Source organism: Ornithorhynchus anatinus, chromosome 10, assembly GCF_004115215.2.
Source record: "Ornithorhynchus anatinus isolate Pmale09 chromosome 10, mOrnAna1.pri.v4, whole genome shotgun sequence".
NCBI classification, from domain to species: Eukaryota; Metazoa; Chordata; class Mammalia; order Monotremata; family Ornithorhynchidae; genus Ornithorhynchus; species Ornithorhynchus anatinus.
In genome coordinates this window covers 33,392,446-33,412,487 of record NC_041737.1, presented here as the reverse complement: position 1 = coordinate 33,412,487, position 20,042 = coordinate 33,392,446, and the positions used below count along the sequence as shown (strand labels likewise).

Genomic DNA, 20,042 nt, shown 5'->3' with positions numbered 1-20,042 from the left:
CATGTCCTTCGACTCCCAGGTCATGCTCTTTCCACTGGACCAGGCTGCTTCACTGCTCCCCTAAAAGAACCGGTGCTGACCCTGGAGAAATGGGCAGAGGAGGGATGACTTCACATTCTAGAACATAGCCTTTGTGTGCAGAGGTCATGGGCCACCGCTGGGATGGCTTTCCAGAGGACGCAGAATGCCCTCCCTCTCCCAGCCTGATTGCCAGCTAAAGTGACTGACTAGCTTCACCTATGTTCATTTCCCCAGCCCCATCTTACAGAAGATTCTCCTGGACAGAGAAGGGTCTGAAATGGCTGCAGGCTCACCTACACCCCACCTCCCAGCATAACTGCTCTCTCTCCCCATAGGGACCCCCAATCTTTAGTCCCCCTCCAGTTATCCCAAACTACCATGCCCCTACCCAGATTTTCCTTTCTTGATGCCCAAATCCACACTCCTAACTCAGCCCTCTCCACCAAACTCACCTCCCTTGTCTAGCTATCTTTCCATCGATTAGCACTTCCAACCCTCCAGTCCCAGCCTCCTATGCTCCGGTGCTAATGCTGCAGAGCGCGGTTACTGGAAGTTCTGGCACTGGGCCAATTTCTGCCACTTCAGGCCTACCCTCACTTACTAGAATTCTGCCGCCTTGTTTCCTGTATCAGCTCCAAAGCCTATTGCCCCAACCAATTATTCCAGGCCTTTAACTTCCTTCCAAAGCCCCCAGAGCTCCCACTTCTCCATCTCTTGGCCTGATGACCTTGCCTGTTCCGTTTTCAACAAAATTGAATCAGGCCTGAGTTCCCCAAAGTCTCCTTTCCACATCCCCATCTCCCTTCCCTTATCAAAGATAATAATAATTATGATATTTGTTAAGCACTTACTATGTGCCAGGCACTGTACTAAGCGCTGGAATAATGGTGTTTGTTAAGCGTTACTATGTGCTAGGCACTATACTAAACGCTAGGGTTGATTCAAGTAAATTGTGTTAGACACAGCCCTTTGTCCCACATGTAGCTCACAATCTCAATCCCCATTTTACAGATAAAGTAATTGATGCACAGAGAAGTCAAGTGACTTGCCCAAAGGTCACATAGCAGACAAGTGGCAGAGTTGGAATTTGAACCCATGATCTTTTGACTCCCAGGCCTATGGGAGATCTCCCACCTGGTTTCAAAATCCACCCTCATTCCAGTCCATACACCTTAAATAACTGATTCTATTGTATTGTACTCTCCCAAACATTTAGTATAGTTGTTTGCACAGAGCAAAAGCTCAGTAAATCCAATTGATTGATTGACATGCTCACTGTCCACCAACCCCTAGCAGGGACAGGTATTAGGAAATCTGAGTAGGCTATGGCCGGTGGCGGACAGAGAATTGGGAGCCAGGATGCAGGCTTATCTACCCCTTTTCTGAATCTTGAGCATCCTTTCTGCTGAGCTCAAGGAGCCAAGATTTCTGGAGTACCCCAATCAAGCCCATGCCTTTCAGTATTGCCCCAGCCCCATGAGTGCCACAACAAGTGGACTGTGATCAATATAGATTTTTGGTGCCTGGCTAAGGCATAGAAAAGTTGAAGAATGCATGAAGAATCTCTTCCTTTCTAGCCAATGGCCACATCTTGAGGGGAATTTTAGATTTCCTGGGCAGTGAGTTGGGATAATGCAGAACTTGGGTCAGAATGCTGAACATTTGGACTTTTTTGTTCTTGCCTCTCCCATTCCTGTTGCCCCGTGGGCCACGCAGTGGTGCAGGGGACCAGACAGTCTGAGTTCTTCTATTGGGGTGCTGCTGGGTTCTCTGGTCAGGCCCTGAGAGGTGTGGTCCAGCAACCTGTTTCTGGTTTCCAGGAAGAAGTTCTGGAGCAGCAGCAGCACGAGAGAGATGACACCAGTTTCCAGGGCATGTGCATGTTCTGCACCGAAGAGTTCTCGGGGAACAGGTTTGCTTTGGGCACTTCCAGCTCCCCCAGTGGAGCGGGGGCTGTCCCTCACCAGTGGCCTAGGCTGTTGGATGGGTTCAAAGGGGAGGCAGGAGAAGAGCATAACCCTGGATGGGCCCTTCTCCATTCTCCAGGCAGGAACTAAGAGAGGCAGAAGAGGAGATGCCTGGGTTCCCTCCCCCATCAGCCTGAGGATCTCATGGCTGCAACAGAGCCCACTGCCCTTGTCCCTCTTGTGAACCTAGAGCCTGTAGTACCCTTGAAATGGATGAGGACAGGGTTAGGGAGCTGTGTATGTGGTCACCTCAGCCTCTGCCCAGCACAACACCAGGCTCTGCAGCCCCCACAATGGCTGGAAGGAAACATGCAGGCTTTCCAGGGAGGTTTCCAGCTTCACATGTCCCGTTAGTGGCTGGAAAGTGGGAGTCTGTAGATATACTGCAAGCTCCTGGCTGTCTACGGTCCCCTCCTGCTCCAAGCAAGCTAGGGTCATGGAAGGGTTAGTGGGAGGAGGCTGAGGATCTGGAGCGGTTGAACTGGGGCTGGGGGGAGGCAGAGAGCCTGAGGCAGGTGAGAAGAGGTTGGGGTGGCAGTCAGGGGTGACAGCTCTTGGAGCAGAGTCCAATGGGGCCAGATCGGTTGAGAGCGGAGCAATGAGCAGAGTGGGGTCAGGGGTCATGAATAATAATAATAATAATAATAATAATAATAATAATAATGTTGGTATTTGTTAAGCGCTTACTATGTGCCGAGCACTGTTCTAAGCGCTGGGGTAGACATAGGGGAATCAGGTTGTCCCACGTGGGGCTCACAGTCTTAATCCCCATTTTACAGATGAGGGAACTGAGGCACAGAGAAGTTAAGTGACTTGCCCACAGGCACAGCCGACAAGTGGCAGAGCTGTCCGGGATGAGAGTTGGGTATTGGGCTCAGGGTGGAGGTGGCAGAACATGGACAGGGAGTGGGAATTGGGAGGTGACCCTGAGCAAAAAAAGCAGGAGGGACCTTGAGATTTTCTTAGTTCTCAGCCAGGACCCAGACTCACCTGGATGGGGGTGGCCACTCCCCTTTGTCCCCAGGTCCGTCCTTCTCAACCACATGGCGAGAGAGCACGACTTCAACATGGGGCTGCCCGACAACATTGTGCACTGCCGGGAGTTCCTCGCTACTCTCCAGGAGAAGCTTGACAGGTCATTGTCTCCAGGGAGTCGTACCTGCCTGTTTGGTCGCAAGTTTGGGCTGGGGTGATGATATAGTCAGTGCTGCCTGTGGACACCACAAAGGTGGCCACTCTGCCGCACTGCGCTCCCCACCTCAGGTCTTGCCTCGAGGGACTGCCAATCCCACATGCCATCTTTTCCCTTAAAATACACCCCAGGGAGGGAGCCGCAGCCCAGCAGCCCAAGGGTCCAGCAGGCCAAATCAGCAGCTTGCTGACTCCCCAAGGGGTGATTGGTTTGCCTTCTCTCTCTAGCCCCATCCTGACCCTGGGCAGTCCCAGTGACATTAAGTGGGATAGCTGGGTGACCGCCCTCCTTCCAGAGGCTGCAGAACAGGCTGGGGAAGCAGGCCCAGATCATGCAGCACCAACACAGAAGAATGCAATCCTTCGTTCCTATTTATCTCACAGCCTGCAGTGCCTGTACTGTGAAAAGACATTTAGAGACAAAAATACCCTGAAAGATCACATGCGAAAGAAGCAGCACCGCCGGATTAACGCGAAGAACAGGGACTATGACCAATTTTATATTATCAATTATTTGGTAAGACTTGTTCTCCCAGCCTGGGGGACTGATCACAGAGCTCTGCAAATGGATCTTTTTCCCCTTAAGCATTTTGATATTCACCATCCCCCCACATCCAGACCCACAGCACTTAGGTATACATGTCCATCTGTATTCTATTTGCATCTCTGTTCCCCTCCTAGACTGTCAGCTCCTCCTCACAGGAAATGTGTCTATCAACTCTTTTTCTGTTGTACTTTCCCAAGCACTTAGTCCAGTTCTGTGCACCCAGTAAACACTCAAAAAATGCCATTGATTGAAATCTCAGCCCAACCATCTCTGGTCCTCCATACCAGGCCCTCCCTCCACCCAAACCTGAGTCAAGGACCTTTCCAGGATTATTTCCTTGGCAGCATCGATGTTTCCAAAGCAGCTATTTTGGCTCATTATTGAATTCAGGAAAAGCAGATCGTCACCCAGCATAGAGAATTCCCCACTGTCAGAACTTATTACCCTTGCCTACCCCAGCTTTCCCGGGACCACCAATGTGTCAGGAAAATAACCCACTCTGAAGAGGTGAGGAGGGGTTCGTTCATTCAATTATATTTGTTGAGCACTTCCTGTGTGCAAAGCACTGTACTAAGTGCTTGGAAACTGCAATTCAGCAATAGAGACATAGATGAGACCTCAAATTAGTAAAGGTTTTTGTTTTGTTTTTTTTTTTTTAATTTTCCCAAAGCATTTCCACAGCCTAGATCTTGTTTTATTTTCATGAAATCCCTATGAGGTAGGAAGATGATGTTATTCCTATTTTACTGAGGAGGAAACTGAAACACAGTCATCCGCCTCTTCCCCCCCATCATCTCCCATGCAAGTTCAGTTACCTTCTGTAAATGCAGCCCAGAGCTGCTGGTCCTAGGCTGGGCCTGGGGTCCTCAGAGATATTTGAATGGTAGAACTGACCCCTTTGGGAAAGAGAGATGCAGCCCCCATCCCCTGTCCCATACACGCAGAGCCTAATTTGGTTCTTGCTTTCTCTGCCTCTCTTTACTCCTTACTCTTCTACATTTCACAGATGGATTAGCATTGCTTATCCTTTTTATTCATTTATTCATCTGTATTCATTGAGTACTGAATGAGAAACAGCACGGCCTAGTGGAAATAGCTCGGGTCTGCAGGTCTATTAGGTTCTGCCACTTGTCTGCTCTGTGATCTCAGCAAGTCAATTTTTCTGTACCTCAGTTTCCTCATCTGTAAAGTGAGTATTCAATACCTGATCTCCCCTCTTCCACTTAAACTGTGAGCACATATTGGGCAGGGACTGTGTCTGATTTCTTTTTAATGGTATTTGTTAAGCGCTTACTGTGTACCAGGCTCTGTACTAAGAGCTGGGATAGATACAAGCTAATCAGGTTGAACACAGTCCCTGTCTCACATGGGGTTCACAGTATTGATCCCCATTTTACAGTTGAGGGAACTGAGGCACAGAGAAGTTATGTGACTTGCCCAAAGTCCCACAGCAGACAAGTGGCAGAGCTGAGATTAGAACTCAGGTCCTTTTGACTTCCAGAACCATACCCTACCCATTAAGCAATGCTGCTTCTTTGTAATCTTGTAATTCTTTGATCATCTTAGAGAAACAGCATGGCCTAGTGACAAAAGCACAGACTTGGGAGTCAGGGGACGTGGGTTGCCTTCAAGACGTATCTACTTGGATGTCCCACCGTCACCTCAAGCTTAATACATCATAAAGAGAACTCCCTATCTTCCCACCCAAACCCTGTCCCTTCCCATATCACTGTAGAGGGCACCATCCTTCCTGTCTCACAAGCCCATAATCTTGGTGTTATCCTTGACTTCTCTGTCTCATTCAACCCACATATTCAATCCATCATTAAATCCTGTCAGTTTGACCTTCACAACATCACTAAAATCTATCCGTTCCTCTCCATGCAAACTGCTAACCGCATTAATCCAAGCACTTATCGTATCCCATCTTGATTACCATATCAGTCTCCTTTCTGACCTCCCTGCCTCCTGTATCACCCTGTCCAGTATATATTTCACTCTGCTGCCTGGATCATTTTTCTACAAAAATGTTCAGGCCATGTTTCCCCACTCCCCTAAAACTCCTGTGGTTGCCCATCTACCTTGGCATCAAACAGAAACTCCTTACCGTTGGCTTTAAAACATTTAAAACACATTGCTTCTCCTACCTCACCTTGCTGCTCTCCTACTACAACCCAGCCTTCACACTCTGCTCCCTATTGAATATCCAACTTATTCACTCTACCTTGATCTCGTCTATCTTGCCGCTGACCTCTTGCCCATGTCCTGTCTCTGGTCTGGAATTCTCTCTCTTTTCATTTCCATCTTCTCCAAGAGGCCTTCCCTGACTAATTTCCTCTTTTCCCACTCCCTTCTGCATCACCCTGACCTGCTCCCTTTATTCACCATTACCATCCCCATCCCCACAGCACTTTTGCAATATCTGTAATTTTATTTATATTAATGTCTGTCCCCCCTTTTAGACTGTAAGCTTGTTGTGGGCTGGTAATGTGTCTGTTATAATGTTGTATTGTTCTCTCCCAAGCATGTAGTACAGTGCCCTGCATACAGTAAGCACTCAATAAATATGATTGATTGATTGATTGATTACCTCAATGCTTAGTAGGGTGTTCAATAAATGCCACCATTATTATTATTACAGTCATTTTGTATGTATGGTGTGAGAATGGACACTGATTTGCTTAGCTGACCAGAACTCTGGTTTGGACCCCACAGTACCCAAACCCTATTAGTGATTGAAGGGAGGATGAGGGGCTCTCTTGCTGCTATCTCCTGGGCTCCCCTCCCCGCTCCCACCATCTTGGATCTTTGTGCAGGCTTCTCTGGCCTCCTAACATCACCTTTTGCCTCTGATGTCCACTTTGTACAGGAACTGGGGAAATCCTGGGAAGAAGTTCAGTCAGAAGATGATCGGGAGCTGCTGGACCTGCAGGAAGAGTAAGAAGTGATAATTCCCTGCTAGAACCCTCGGTTCTAGGTGTCCTGCAGCAGAGGAACCTTCCTGCAGCTGAGACAGAAATCAATACCAGCCCCAACTAGAGACTCAGCTCCACTCACTGCCCAAGCCCTGCCCTTAAAGCAGTAGAACCTCTCCGGTTCACAACTAGTTGTTAGAAAATCGCCTCTGTGCCTGGTGAAGGTGGGTGGGAGTCCCTAGGAGGAGATGCTCCAGATCAGGTGCTGGCCATGACCTCAGCCCGGCCCTTCCCTGGAGGTGGCTGACTGTGCCCTCCACCGTCTCTCCCACAGGGACTGGTCTGACTGGGAGGAGCATCCTGTTTGTGCTGTTTGTCTGTTCTGTGAGGAGCAAGCCGACACCACCGACAAGCTACACGGCCACATGCAGGTGAGGCATGCCCCTTCTGAATCCTTCTGTGCCCTCAGTCCCAGCCAGTTGTGAGTCCCATGTGATTGTGGGACAGGAACGAGGGCCTGGGTCATCCAAGGATGGATTTGGCGCCTGTTCACAGGAGCGGCCAGGAACCCTTCTCCTTTTCTCCCATTTCCCCTCCCCAACCCGCATCCTCAGGTAACACCAGTAGTGTTTGGGTACTGGCCCAGGGCAGCTCTAAGTTATCCAACAGCCAGCAAGCCCTTTAGGAGAATAGAGCTGAGTTTATTGCCTAGGTGAACTGCTGACCCTTTTCCATCCCCAGCAGAATGACCAGAAAAATGATGCTGTAAAAAAATCGTTGTAGAAAACCTGCTGTAGGGGAGTTTGCCAGGCCTACTTTTTATCCCCCCGAGATTCGCATGAGCACCACTCAGAGGGCAGAGCGATGTTGGTCATTTCCTTCTCCCCCATCATTGACACAGGTTTAACAAGCATTTGCATCTTCTGTATGCATGGCATGACCACTACAATGAGACTCTCCCTATGTAAAAGTCATCATTTTCACCACTGCACATTTCTGGTCACTTTCAGAGAATTCTCAAGACAGCTCCCATTGGCCAGCCCTGCCCATATCTCTCTGGGCTCCAAGTCATTGCCCAGTCTCCAAGTCATTGCCCAGTTGACACAGCAAGTTCCTCTCTACATTGTTTCAAGGTCTCCCTAGTGCTTTAAACACATTCCACTCTACTGCTAATATCTTGGGGAGCTGTGCCCCGTAAAGGTACAAGCTCTCATAATATCCCGGCTGGATTATTGTGTCATCCTTCTCTCTGATCTCCCTTCCTCCTTTCTCTCCCCACTCCAGTCTGTTCTTCATTCCACTGCCCAGATCATCTTCCTGCAGAAACACTCTGGGCATGTCATTCGCCTCCTTAAAATCCTCCAGTGGTTGCCTATCAACCTCCTCAAAAAACAAAAACTTCTCACTCTGGGCTTCAACAAAAAACAAAAACTTCTCACTCTGGGCTTCAAGGCTCTCCATCACCTTGCCCCCTCCTACCTTACCTCCCTTCTCTCTTTCTACTGCCCACCCCGCAATCTCCACTCCTCTGCAGCTCACCTCCTCACCATCCCCCTTCACGCCTATCCTGCCGTCGACCTCTGGCCCACGTCCTACTGCTGTCCTAGAATGCCCTCCCTCCTCACCTCTGCCAAACTAACTCTCTTCCCCTCTTCAAAACCCTACTGAGAGCTCACCTCCTCCAAGAGGCCTTCCCAGACAGCTTTCCCTTTTCCCTCTGCTCCCTCTGCTCCCTCTCTGCTCCCCCTCCGCCCTCTGCTCTCTCCCCCTTCCCCCCTTCCCCTCCCCTCAGCTAAGCCCCCTTTCCCTCTGCTCCTCCCCCTCTCCCTTCCCCTCCCCCAGCACTGTGCTCATTTATATATTTTTATTACCGTTTATTTTGTTAATGAGGTGTACATCCCCTTGATTGTATTTATTGTGATTAGGTTGTCTTGTTTTTGTCCGTCTGTCTCCCCCAGTTAGACTGTAAGCCTGTCATTGGGCAGGGATTGTCTCTATTTGTTGCCAAATTGTACATTCCAAATGCTTAGTACAGTGCTCTGCTCATAGTAAGTACTCAATAAATACTATTGAATGAATGAATGAAAGGGAGAACCTCCCTCACCAAGGCCATCTCAATGTTATTCCTCCCCCAATAGGGCACCTTGGGTGTCCACCCCTGTGATTAAGCATGTGGGTAGGGAAAGGGGATGTTGCCCTGCCGGGCTAGAGCTTGTTCTCCTGGCCCCTCTGCCCAGGATGTGGCCTGTCTGTGCCACCTCCCCTTTTATTCCCTAACACTCCCAGATAAGTAGTGCTGCCTGAGTTAATGACAGTAGTAGCAATAATAATCATAATTATAATATTTGCTGAGTGCCTATGAGGTGCCAGGTCCTATGCTAAGCACTAGGATAGATATAGGATAATCAGATCAGCTCAGTGCCGTTCCACGTGAAGCTCACGGTCTAAGGGGGAGGGAAAACAGGTATTTTCTCCCCATTTTACAGGTGATGAAACTGAGGCACAGAGAAGTTAAGTTACTTAGGGTCACACAGTTGAACTGCCATGGTCTCTTCCTTCATCATCATGTGTATTTGTGAAGTACCTTTGTACATGTGGTTGGGCTTCGGGGCTGGATGGTCTAGGACAGCAGTTTCCAAATTAGATGCTGGCAGACTGATGGGAGCAGAGGGTCCTCGGAGATAATCAGTGGCCGCTACATCTCAGAGTTGTGGTGACCCATTCCACTTCTTCAAGCCCAGTGAGCTCTCTGGAGCTGTGTGGGTCTAGCCCACCCGTAGTACCTGTCTGTCACATTTACCAGAATCCCCTTCCTCCTCCACAACAGGCAAGCCTGTAACCTGGCCTGCAGCTGTGGGCTTTGGGTGTTGCTTCTGTCAGTTCTTTTCAAACTGACACAACACAACACTCCATTCCCTGCATGAAGAGAAACTGAGAGAGCTGTGAACATGTTTGGCTAGTGGCCACCTATCAATCTCAGCCCTGTGGTATTCACTAAAAGGAAGAGAAGCCATCCAAACAGTTTTTATTGGTTTCTGTGGATACGCTGCTTGTGTGGCAGCTGATCTGGGGATGAATTGAGTCTGGGGAACAAGTGTCAATTTGAAACCCAGAATTATTTTAATTTGAAGCAGTTGGATAATAAAGCTGTCTGCTGGTGGTGGCGGGGTGGCAGGGAGGGGGTAGGGGGAATGGTGTGTGTGTGTTTGTACTTGCATCTGTGTATATGTATGTATGTGTGTGTATGTTAGGGGGGTGCCAGGGATGGGGGAGGTTCTAGATAGGCATTAGAGAATAAGGGTTTCAAGAGGAATAAGGTGGGATCCATGGTCCCGAAGAATAAGTGTGAAGAGTTTTCACAAAATAATAATAATAATGTTGGTATTTGTTAAGCGCTTACTATGTGCAGAGTGCTGTTCTAAGCGCTGGGGTAGATGCAGGGTATTCAGGTTGTCCCACGTGGGGCTCACAGTCTTCATCCCCATTTTACAGATGAGGTAACTGAGGCACAGAGAAGTTAAATGACTTGCCAACACACTTGACAAGTGGTAGAGCTGGGATTCGAACCCATGACCTCTGACTCCCAAGCCCGTGCTCTTTCCACTGAGCCACGCTGCTTCACATCAACTGACTAGTTGGGCATGCATGGAACAGAAACGGCAGCAAAGTGAAGGTTTCACTCAGAGTTGGTGTTGGGGGCTGAGGGACAGGTGGTCCCTGTTAGACTGGTTTGAGAGAAAACTAAAACACAGGATGGAGATTTGCCTGTGAAGACTTCTTAGGACAGAAGTGGAGACTCCCTTTAGTGACTGTGGATCCCTTTGGTTGGCTCACAGAAATGCAGGTAGGAACTGCTTCCTCCAAACTGCCAACCTGCTCCAAGAGGGGCAGGAACTGAGTAAAGGGAAAGGGGAAAGTAAAGCTGAGTTTCTACAGACTTCAACTGCCTGGTCAGGATCCACTCCTGAATTTCAGCCAGAGGAAGAAGGCAGTCCTCCTGACCCTGAAGTGTTGTTTTGCAGGATGTCCATGCATTTGATCTCCACAAAATCAAGTCTGAGCTCGGTGAGTTCATCCTCGGGGACACTGCTGATGTATGGGCTGCTTGCTTCAGAGACTGCCAGAAGGTTGGCCTCTGGGATCTTCTGGGGGCTCTCTCAGAGGGTTCAGGGGATTGTTTGGGTTATAATTATGTCTTCTTTGGAGTTTAGCTGCCAGGACTAGGGGGTGATGGGCCTTGAACCTTTCACATGATCAGTCACTAGCTCCATGTCCCACAGACAGGTCATGTATGGAAGGGGGCTGGAAGCAAAGCTCTGTGCCCGAGGGGGTAAGGGGGCATCCACCCAGACCTCCCAGAGTCAAGCTGAGCCTGGCTCTGTTGGAAGGAGCCACCAGGCCTCCCACCGTGGTCTCCCAGGCCTCATAGCCACCCAGAGCTGAGAATATCCCCTCATAGCCCAGGCAGGATGAGGACAGGGCCTTCTAGTTAGTGGGGCAGAGACCCTGGACAGGAAGGTGCCCAGCACCCACACTGCTCAAGCCACCAGGTATGTAATCGGAGGCAATGGGCAGCAACCCTGACCTGACAACATGATCCCAGCAGTGCTGCAGGGAGGGATGGGGTGAGGATGGGGTGAGCGGAGCCTTGCTATACAGGTGAATCAGGTCAGGCAAATATTTCTGCTGAACACCTGGCCATTCCTGATAGCGCCATGGCCTGCACCCAGGCCACCTGACGACTATACCCTCTTCCACTGGGTCACAGGTCTAAACTTCTACCAACAAGTGAAGCTGGTCAACTTTATCCGGCGGGCAGCACACCAGGGGCAATGCTACGGCTGCCAGGAGAGCTTCAGCTCCAAGGCCGACCTGAGGGACCACATGGAGGAGGCCGGACATCTGCTGTCGCTACCAGACCAGCACACCTGGGACCAGCCTCAGTGAGTGTTTGTCCTCCCATTTCGGCTTTCCTGGCATGGGAGACCCCACTACACCTCTGTTTCTGATCATTCCAGGTATTGTGTAGCACTAGGAGGAGCCTGAGGGGAGCAAGGTGTTTTGCCATCCGGGAGGTAGGGGAGACATGGGGCTGACTTGGGCTCCACTCCCACCTAGATTTTCATTCAATATTCATTCAATAGTATTTATTGAGTGCTTACTATGTGCAGAGCACTATACTAAGCGCTTGGAATGAACAAGTCGGCAACAGAGACAGTCCCTGCCATTTGACGGGCTTACAGTCTAATCGGGGGAGACAGGCAGACAAGAACAATGGCATTAAATAGAGTCAAGGGGAAGAACATCACATAAAACAATGCCAACTAAATAGAATCAGGGTGATGTACATCTCATTAAACAAAATAAACAAAATAAATAGGATGATAAAGATATATACAGTCAAGCGGACAAGTACAGTGCTGAGGGGGTGGGATGGGAGTGGGGAGGAGGAGAGGGAAGGGGGGAGCTCAGTCTGGGAAGGCCTCCTGGAGGAGGTGAGTTTTAAGTAGGGATTTGAAGAGGGGAAGAGAATTAGATTGAGGTGAGGAGGGAGGGCATTCCAGGACCGCAGGAGGACGTGGCCCAGGGGTCGACGGCGGGATAGGCGAGACCGAGGGACGGTGAGGAGGTGGGCGGCAAAAGAGCAGAGTGTGTGGGGTGGGCAGAAGAAAGAGAGAAGGGAGGAGAGGTAGGAAGGGGCAAGGTGATGGAGAGCCTTGAAGCCTAGAGTGAGGAGTTTTTGTTTGGAGCGGAGGTTGATAGGCAACCACTGGAGGTGTTTAAGAAGGGGAGTGATATGCCCACATCGTTTCTGCAGGAAGATGAGCCGGGCAGCGGAGTGAAGAATAGACTGGAGCGGGGCGAGAGAGGAGGAAGGGAGATCAGAGAGAAGGCTGACACAGTAGTCTAGCCGGGATATAACAAGAGCCTGTAGCAGTAAGGTAGCCGTTTGGGTGGAGAGGAAAGGGCGAATCTTGGCGATATTGTAAAGGTGAAACCGGCAGGTCTCGGTAACGGATAGGATGTGTGGGGTGAACGAGAGAGACGAGTCAAAGATGACACCGAGATTGCGGGCCTGAGAGATGGGAAGGATGGTCGTACCATCCACGGTGATAGGGAAGTCTGGGAGAGGACCGGGCTTGGGAGGGAAGATGAGGAGCTCAGTCTTGCTCATGTTGAGTTTTAGGTGGTGGGCTGACATCCAGGCGGAGACATCCTGGAGGCAGGAGGAGATGCGAGCCTGAAGGGAAGGGGAGAGGACAGGGGCAGAGATGTAGATCTGCGTGTCATCTGCGTAGAGATGGTAGTCAAAGCCGTGAGAGCGAATGAGTTCACCAAGGGAGTGAGTGTAAATGGAGAATTGAGTGTAAATGGAGAACAGAAGAGGGCCAAGAACTGACCCTTGAGGAACTCCAACAGTTAAAGGATGGGAGGGGGAGGAGACGCCTGCGAAGGAGACCGAGAATGACCGGCCAGAGAGATAAGAGGAGAACCAGGAGAGGACGGAGTCCGTGAAGCCGAGGTGAGATAAGGTGTGGAGGAGGAGGGGATGGTCGACAGTGTCAAAGGCAGCTGAGAGGTCAAGGAATCTACCAAATCTGCTATATTGTACTCTCCCAAATGCTTAATGCAGTGCTCTACATACAGTAAGGGCTCAAAAAATACAGTTGATTGTTTAGTGCCTCTCTGTTCTGTCCCCAGGAGTGTGGATAAAAAGCATGTTCTGCCCACCTCCTCACCGTCCCTCGGTCTCGCCTATCCCGCCGTCGACCCCTGGGTCACGTCCTCCCGCGGTCCTGGAACGCCCTCCCTCCTCACCTCCGCCAAACTGATTCTCTTTCCCTCTTCAAAACCCTACTCAAAACTCACCTCCTCCAAGAGGCGTTCCCAGACTGAGCTCCTCTTCTCCCTCTACTCCCTCTGCCATCCCCCCTTTACCTCTCCGCAGCTAAACCCTCTTTTTCCCCTTTTCCCTCTGCTCCTCCACCTCTCCCTTCCCATCCCCACAGCACTGTACTCGTCCGCTCAACTGTATATATTTTTGTTACCCTATTTATTTTGTTAATGAATTGTACATCACCTTGATTCTATTTAGTTGCCATTGTTTTTACGAGATGTTCTTCCCCTTGACTCTATTTATTGCCATTGTTCTTGTCTGTCCGTCTCCCCCGATTAGACTGTAAGCCCGTCAAACGGCAGGGACTGTCTCTATCTGTTGCCGACTTGTTCATCCCAAGCGCTTAGTACAGTGCTCTGCACATAGTAAGCGCTCAATAAATACTATTGAATGAATGAATGAAAGGAAGGAAGATTAGAATGGAGTAGGAGCCATTGGATTTGGCAAGAAGGAGGTCATGGGTGACCTTAGAGAGAGCAGTCTCGGTAGAGTGGAGGGGACGGAAGCCAGATTGGAGGGGGTCCAGGAGAGAATGGGAGTTAACTGGTCCGACCCAGGAGCTGACCCAACTCAAGGTCACTGGCTGGGACTGGTTGGGTTAGGGTCCCCATTGCCAGATGCCAGGAGAGTACCCACTGAGCTAGCCATTGAGCCTTCTGGCCACCTAGACCAGCCATCCTGGAAACGCCGCCTCCACTTCATTTTGAGAGGCCTGAATGTCCTGGGAGAGCCTGAGCAGGGCTGCAGGATCTAGATGCAATTTGCAGAACAGAATTTCCTGCAACTGTGATAGATTCTGCCCTTTGAACCATCCCCTCCCAACACCAAGCTTGGGGAGTATTCTGGTCCTGTTTCCTTGCCAAATAAGAGGACTCACCCCTGCCACCAAGCTTTTTCATACTTTGGGTCCTGGGAGAGTTCAGTAGTCTCAGAGTTTGAGGCTACAACCACTCCTCTGAACCAGATTCCTTGCTGGGTTACCCACTGGGCACCTCCCTGGATTCCTCTCCAAGCCCTTCACTGAGCTCCTCACTGGACCCCTCACTGGGCTCCTCAGATGACTGGTCATTAGCTCCTCCATTGTCTGGGGCAGCTCTGCTTCAGTCCCCAGCACCCTTTTCTCAGAGACAGTATGGTGCCAGGGGCCAAGGCAGAGAAATTGATCCCCAGCCCTCCCCCTCACCCTTCAGGCAGCCAAAAACCCCAGCAGTCAGTCAATTGTATTTATTGAGTGCCTGCTGTGTGCAGAGCACTCTACTAAACGCTTGGGAGAGTACAGTATAACAGACACATGCCATGCCCACAACAAGCTTACAGTCTAGAGGGGGAGGCAGACATTAAAAATTATGGATATCTACATAGGTGCTGTGAGTCTGGGAAGGAGGATGAATTAAGGGAATCAAGGCAACGCAGAAGGCAGTGGGAGAAGAAGAAAGGAGGGCTTAGAGAAGGCCTCTTAGAGGAGATGTGCCTTCAGTAAGGCTTTGAAAGTGGGAAGAATATCTGTCAGATATGAAGAGGGAGGGCATTTCAGGCCAGAGGCAGGATGAAGTCTAGTGGTCAGCAGCGAGAGAGATGAGATTGAAGTACAGTGAGAGGATTGGCATTAGTGTGCAGACTATGTTGTAGTAGGGAGAGGAGTGGGGTGAGGTAGGAAGGGTCAAGGTGCTTTAAAGTGTGCTTTAAAGCTAATGGTAAGAAGTTTCTGTTGGATACACAAGTGGATGAGCAACCACTGGAGGTTTGTGAGGAGTGGGGAAATATGGCTGGAATGTTTTTGTAGAAAAATGATCTGCACAGAGGAGTGAAATATGGACTGGAGTTGGGAGAGACAGGAGGCTGGGAGGTCAGCAAGGAGGCTGATATAGTAATCAAAGCAGGATAGGATAGGTGGAGAAGCAGCGTGGCTCAGTGGAAAGAGCACGGGCTTTGGAGTCAGGGCTCATGAGTTCGAATCCCAGCTCTGCCACTTGTCGGCTGTGTGACTGTGGGCAAGTCACTTAACTTCTCTGTGCCTCAGTTCCCTCATCTGTAAAATGGGGATTAAGACTGTGAGCCCCACGTGGGACAACCTGTTTCCCCACTGTCTACCCCAGCGCTTAGAACAGTGCTCGGCACATAGTAAGCGCTTAACAAATACCAACATTATTATTATTATTATTATTAATGTGGTAGTAGTTTGGGTGGAGAGGAAAGGGTGGATTTTAGCAATGTTATGGAGGTTGAACTGACAGGATTTAGTGATGGACTGAATATGTGGGTTGAAGAAGAAAGAGGTTTGAACAATAATGCCAAGATTACAGGCTTGAGAGACAGGAAGGGTGTCTACCTGCTGTCTATAGCGATGGGAAAATCAGAAGAAGAAGAGGATTTGGGTGGGTAAATAAGGAGTTCTGGTTTAGATATGTTAAATTTGAGATGCCAGGAAAACATCCAGTAGAGATGTCTTGAAGGCAGGATGAAATGCGAGACTGCAGAGAGGTTGAGAGATCAGGGCTGGAGATGTAGATGTGGGTATCATATGAATAGAAATGGTAGTTGAAGCCATGGGTGCGAATAAGTTCTCCAAGGGAGAGGGTATAAGTGGAGAATAGATGGGGACCCAGAACTGAAGCAGTACTGCAGCTCTCCCATTGGGGCTGTTCTAGCCCAGCGCCTCAAGCATGTCCTGCTCCACAGAGGGGTTTGTCCTCAGTGAACATCTCCCAGCACCTTATTGACCCTTGGTGTGGAAGCACCTGCATCTGGTCTGGATGACAGCCAGAGCAGGAGAAAGTGCATGCCTAATGTTGGAGCCTTCAAATTGTGGGCTTTGTTCAGATCATGACTTAACTGAGGCAAGTCGTAATCCGAAGATGGCTGATTAGCACCACCTGGGGAGGTGGGTACTAATCGGGTAAAGGAGGGTTTTGAGGAGGACTTGGGAGATCTGGAAAGATGTGGGTTGGTCAGTTTTTAGGGGGAAGATGTTCTGGGTTAGGGGAAAAGTATGAACAAGGAGTCAGAGATGAGAGAGTCAAGAGCGAGGTAGTTAGGTGGTCACATTTGGGGGAGCAAAGTGTGCAGGCTGGGTTGTAGTAAGTGAAGAAATCAGATATGTAAGATGGAGAACACTGGTAGAGAGCTTTGAAAGCAATGGTAAGAAAGAAGTTTCTGTTTGATGTGAAGGGAGATGGGTAACAATTTGAGGATTTTGAGGGTGAATAGTGGGTTCTAAATGGCTTTTTAGGAAGATGATCTGGGCAGCAAAAAACAGGATCAACTGAAGAGGAGAGGTCAGGGACAGGGAGACCAGGAAGTAGTCGAGGCAGTAGTCTGGAGATGCTGAGAGCTTGAACCAGGGGGTGGCCATTAAGGGGAAGAAGGGCAGAGCTGGGAAATTGTGGAGGAAAAAGCATCAGGGATGAGACAGACTGAATCATCTCTTTACAAAGGTCACATCTCCACCAAGAGGCCTTCTCCAATCAAGCCCTCTTTTGGCTTGCTCTCCCTTCTGCATCGTCTGGGCACTTAGATTTGGGCATTTGATATTTGCCCCACCCAAACTCCACAACACTCGTGTAACATATCTTTAAATTATGTGTTATTTATATTAATGACTGTCTTCCTCTCTAGACTGTAAACTCGTATGGGCAGGGAATGTTTCTGCTAATTCTGTTGTACTCTCCCAAGTGCTTAGTAAAGTGCTCTGCATATAGTAAGTGCTCTATGAACACCATTGATTGACTAATGGAAGATTCTGCAGATACTGCGGGCAAGGGCTTGCTTTCTCTCATAGGTCTGAAGGAGTTGGGCTACCTGGGGGGCAAGCCCAGCCCCTGTGTGCTTGTGTTCCAGGTACTACTTCCCAACCTATGAAAACGACAGCCTTCTGTGCACTCTCTCTGATGGGGAAGGGGACCGAGTTACAGAAGACACCAGTGTGGAGGCACCGGTCATCAGCGAGGATGTTTCCAGGCTGCAGGCTCTAAGACAGAGCAGTGTTTTGAACCAGTTGCTTCAGGGAGGGGCCTTGGACAGCTGAAAGAAGCTACAACAGTGGGAGAACTAAACATGGATTCCTGTTGGCAGGTTTCAGCCTACCCAAAGGGTCAGCAGGGTCAGCTGTGCATATTGGACAGTAACTTCCAAAAAATGGATTTGCTTCTAAGAAGGCACAAATAAAGAGGTGGAGGCGACCATCTCATTTTTGCACAGTGGCTTCTATGTGCTTATTTATAACTTCATTTGTTTTAGTATACTCTGTCCTTTATCCGGGGTCCTGGGAATGAGCGAAGCACAATAAGGATAAATGAGATAGAAGTGCAGCATGCCAGGAATACCTGCACTTCCTCCCCTACAGACCCTCCCAAGTCCTCAGTAGCGAGGTGGAAACCCCATGGAGCCTCCCCCAGTGTCTGGGCTCTGCACCTTGTGGCCGCCACCAGCTTCAGAGGCTAATCCCAACAGGAGCCTCCCTCCCTCACCACCCCTAATGATGGTATTTGGTAAGTGCTTACTAGATGCCAAGCATTGTTCTAAGCACTGGGGTAGATACAAGGGAACCAGGTTGGACACACTCCCTGACCCAAATGGGGCTCACAGTCTTAATCCCATCGCACAAATGAGGGAACTGAGGCATAGAGGAGTGAGGTGACTTACCCAAAGCCACAGCAGGCAAGTGACCGAGCCAGAATTAGAAGCCAGGTCCCTCTGACTCCCAGACCCCTGCTCTATCCAATAAGCCACGGACCTGAGGCCACAGCTATGAGTACATGTGGTCCCTGTTAAAGTTTGGGAACTATGGTAAGCACAGGGTTTCAGACCTTCCATGATTTTTCCCTTTTTGAGATGGGGCTACCTGAAGGGCCCCTCCCATAGAGACCTCCAACAAGTTATCTCTTCAATCCTTCTCCAGTCACAGCCACCACTGTTCTGTAGAGCACCTGCTCCAGGAGAGTTGGGGGAACGAGGGCGGAGGAGAGAGATGACAGATAGGGGACTCTCCCTTTCTGGAAACCCATATCTCCCTAGTTCATCTCCCTCTCCCCCCACCATAAAAGACACTACAAGATAACTAGATCACAGATGGTTTAATTGAACACAAATACTTAATGAGGTAACATTTCCTACCTAAACAGGCAAGGTGAAATACAGCAGTTGAGTCATCCTGTAAGTGATCCCTGAGCTAGGGGACAACTTCCCCTCTCCTCCTAAGCCCAGTGCCCCTCCTTCTCTTCAAAGACCTTCAGCCCCTTTATTTTCAACCCCAGTTCCAGGGCTCTTAGGTCTGTGGTCCACGGACTGGAGGGAACTCAGACTTTCCATCTGCGCTTAAGATTCCCCCTATCTTCTTACCATTTAGACCATTTTTTTCTTGTTTCCTGGCAACATCCCTCCTGCCACCACCACCCACTCCCCCCCCACTCACTTCTTCTCATCAGTTATTCCTTTGCTTGTGCTACTCTTCCCCATGGTCAGTGTCCTTGGGATTAACAAATGTCATGTTTTCTATCTAGCCTGGCTCTGCTTCTTGTTTTGCCTCTAAGAAATGATATTTGGACATCCCCTCTAGCAATCTGTAGATCTCACCTACCTGTCTCACTAGGCCAGGGCATTACCCCAGCCCCTCAGCAACATTGGTTACATGCAGAGAACCTCAAATGCAGACCGAAAGGTCTGTGGAAGCTGTGATGACCTGATCCCATGTCCCAGGTACTCTGGGATAGATACAAGCTAATCAGGTTGAACACAGTCCCTGTGTCATATGGGGTTCACAGTTTATAGCCATAATCAGCATACCCCCACAGCTTACTGGCTGGAAGGATATTCTGGGACGGACTGGGCCTTGGGGTGAGGGCATTGATGACCATCCTAGTCCTGTTTCCTTGCCAAATCAGAGCACTCACCTTTGCCATTACAGTTTTTCTACTTTGGGGCCTGGGAGAGTTCAATAATCTCAGAATTTGAGGCTTCAGCCACCCATCCAGAACAGATTCCTCACTGAGCTGCTCTCTGGGCTCCTTAAAATGACTCTGGATATTAGCTCCTCCATCTGAGCCACAAATTGCTGGACTGCTAGTCTCAGAAGGGAGGGAGGCACACTGGTCCTGTCTGACCTGGATTAGGACTGTCCCTGGAGCTCCATTCAGGCAACAGGACCCTCATGCCACCCCAGCTGTGATGGCTGAGCTGGATCCTCTCCCTTAGGGTACTCCCAGCACTCCAGCTCCACCCCCAAACCTGGACCCTGGTTGGTACAAGGGGGACCCCAACAGACATGCCCTCTGCAGTGAGAGATGAAAGGAGCTGTATTAATACCTGCCAGGTCATCACTCCCCAGCCTCCCAGATAAAGGACAGCATAAATCCATTGAGGGTAATGGGGTTTCCTGTTCCCCACCAAATCTGGTTAGAAAAAAAGAGCTGCTCTGTGCCTGCTGAAAGTTCTGAACCCATTGGTCACAGCGGAGGTGCGGAGGGAGGGCGTTCCAGGACCACGGGAGGACGTGGCCCAGGTGTCGA

The 20,042-nt window shown here is 49.8% G+C and overlaps 1 protein-coding gene across 2 annotated transcripts in view; it reads left to right on the top strand.

The window, feature by feature from the left end:
- Positions 1-17,738, top strand: part of ZNF277 (zinc finger protein 277) — a 101,810-nt gene extending 84,072 nt beyond the window's left edge. Inside the window, exons 5-12 of one of the 2 annotated variants that reach the window (XM_029074235.2) lie at positions 1,842-1,933; positions 3,013-3,123; positions 3,564-3,696; positions 6,596-6,663; positions 6,976-7,072; positions 10,664-10,706; positions 11,410-11,584; positions 17,377-17,738. In XM_029074235.2, coding sequence (XP_028930068.1) covers positions 1,842-1,933; positions 3,013-3,123; positions 3,564-3,696; positions 6,596-6,663; positions 6,976-7,072; positions 10,664-10,706; positions 11,410-11,584; positions 17,377-17,563 — 906 coding nt within the window. In that variant the 3' untranslated portion in view covers positions 17,564-17,738. Of the gene's footprint in view, positions 1-1,841; positions 1,934-3,012; positions 3,124-3,563; positions 3,697-6,595; positions 6,664-6,975; positions 7,073-10,663; positions 10,769-11,409; positions 11,585-17,376 lie in introns of both variants that reach the window. The other variant, XM_039913343.1, reaches the window with a different exon arrangement.
- Positions 17,739-20,042: the final 2,304 nt, after the last annotated feature.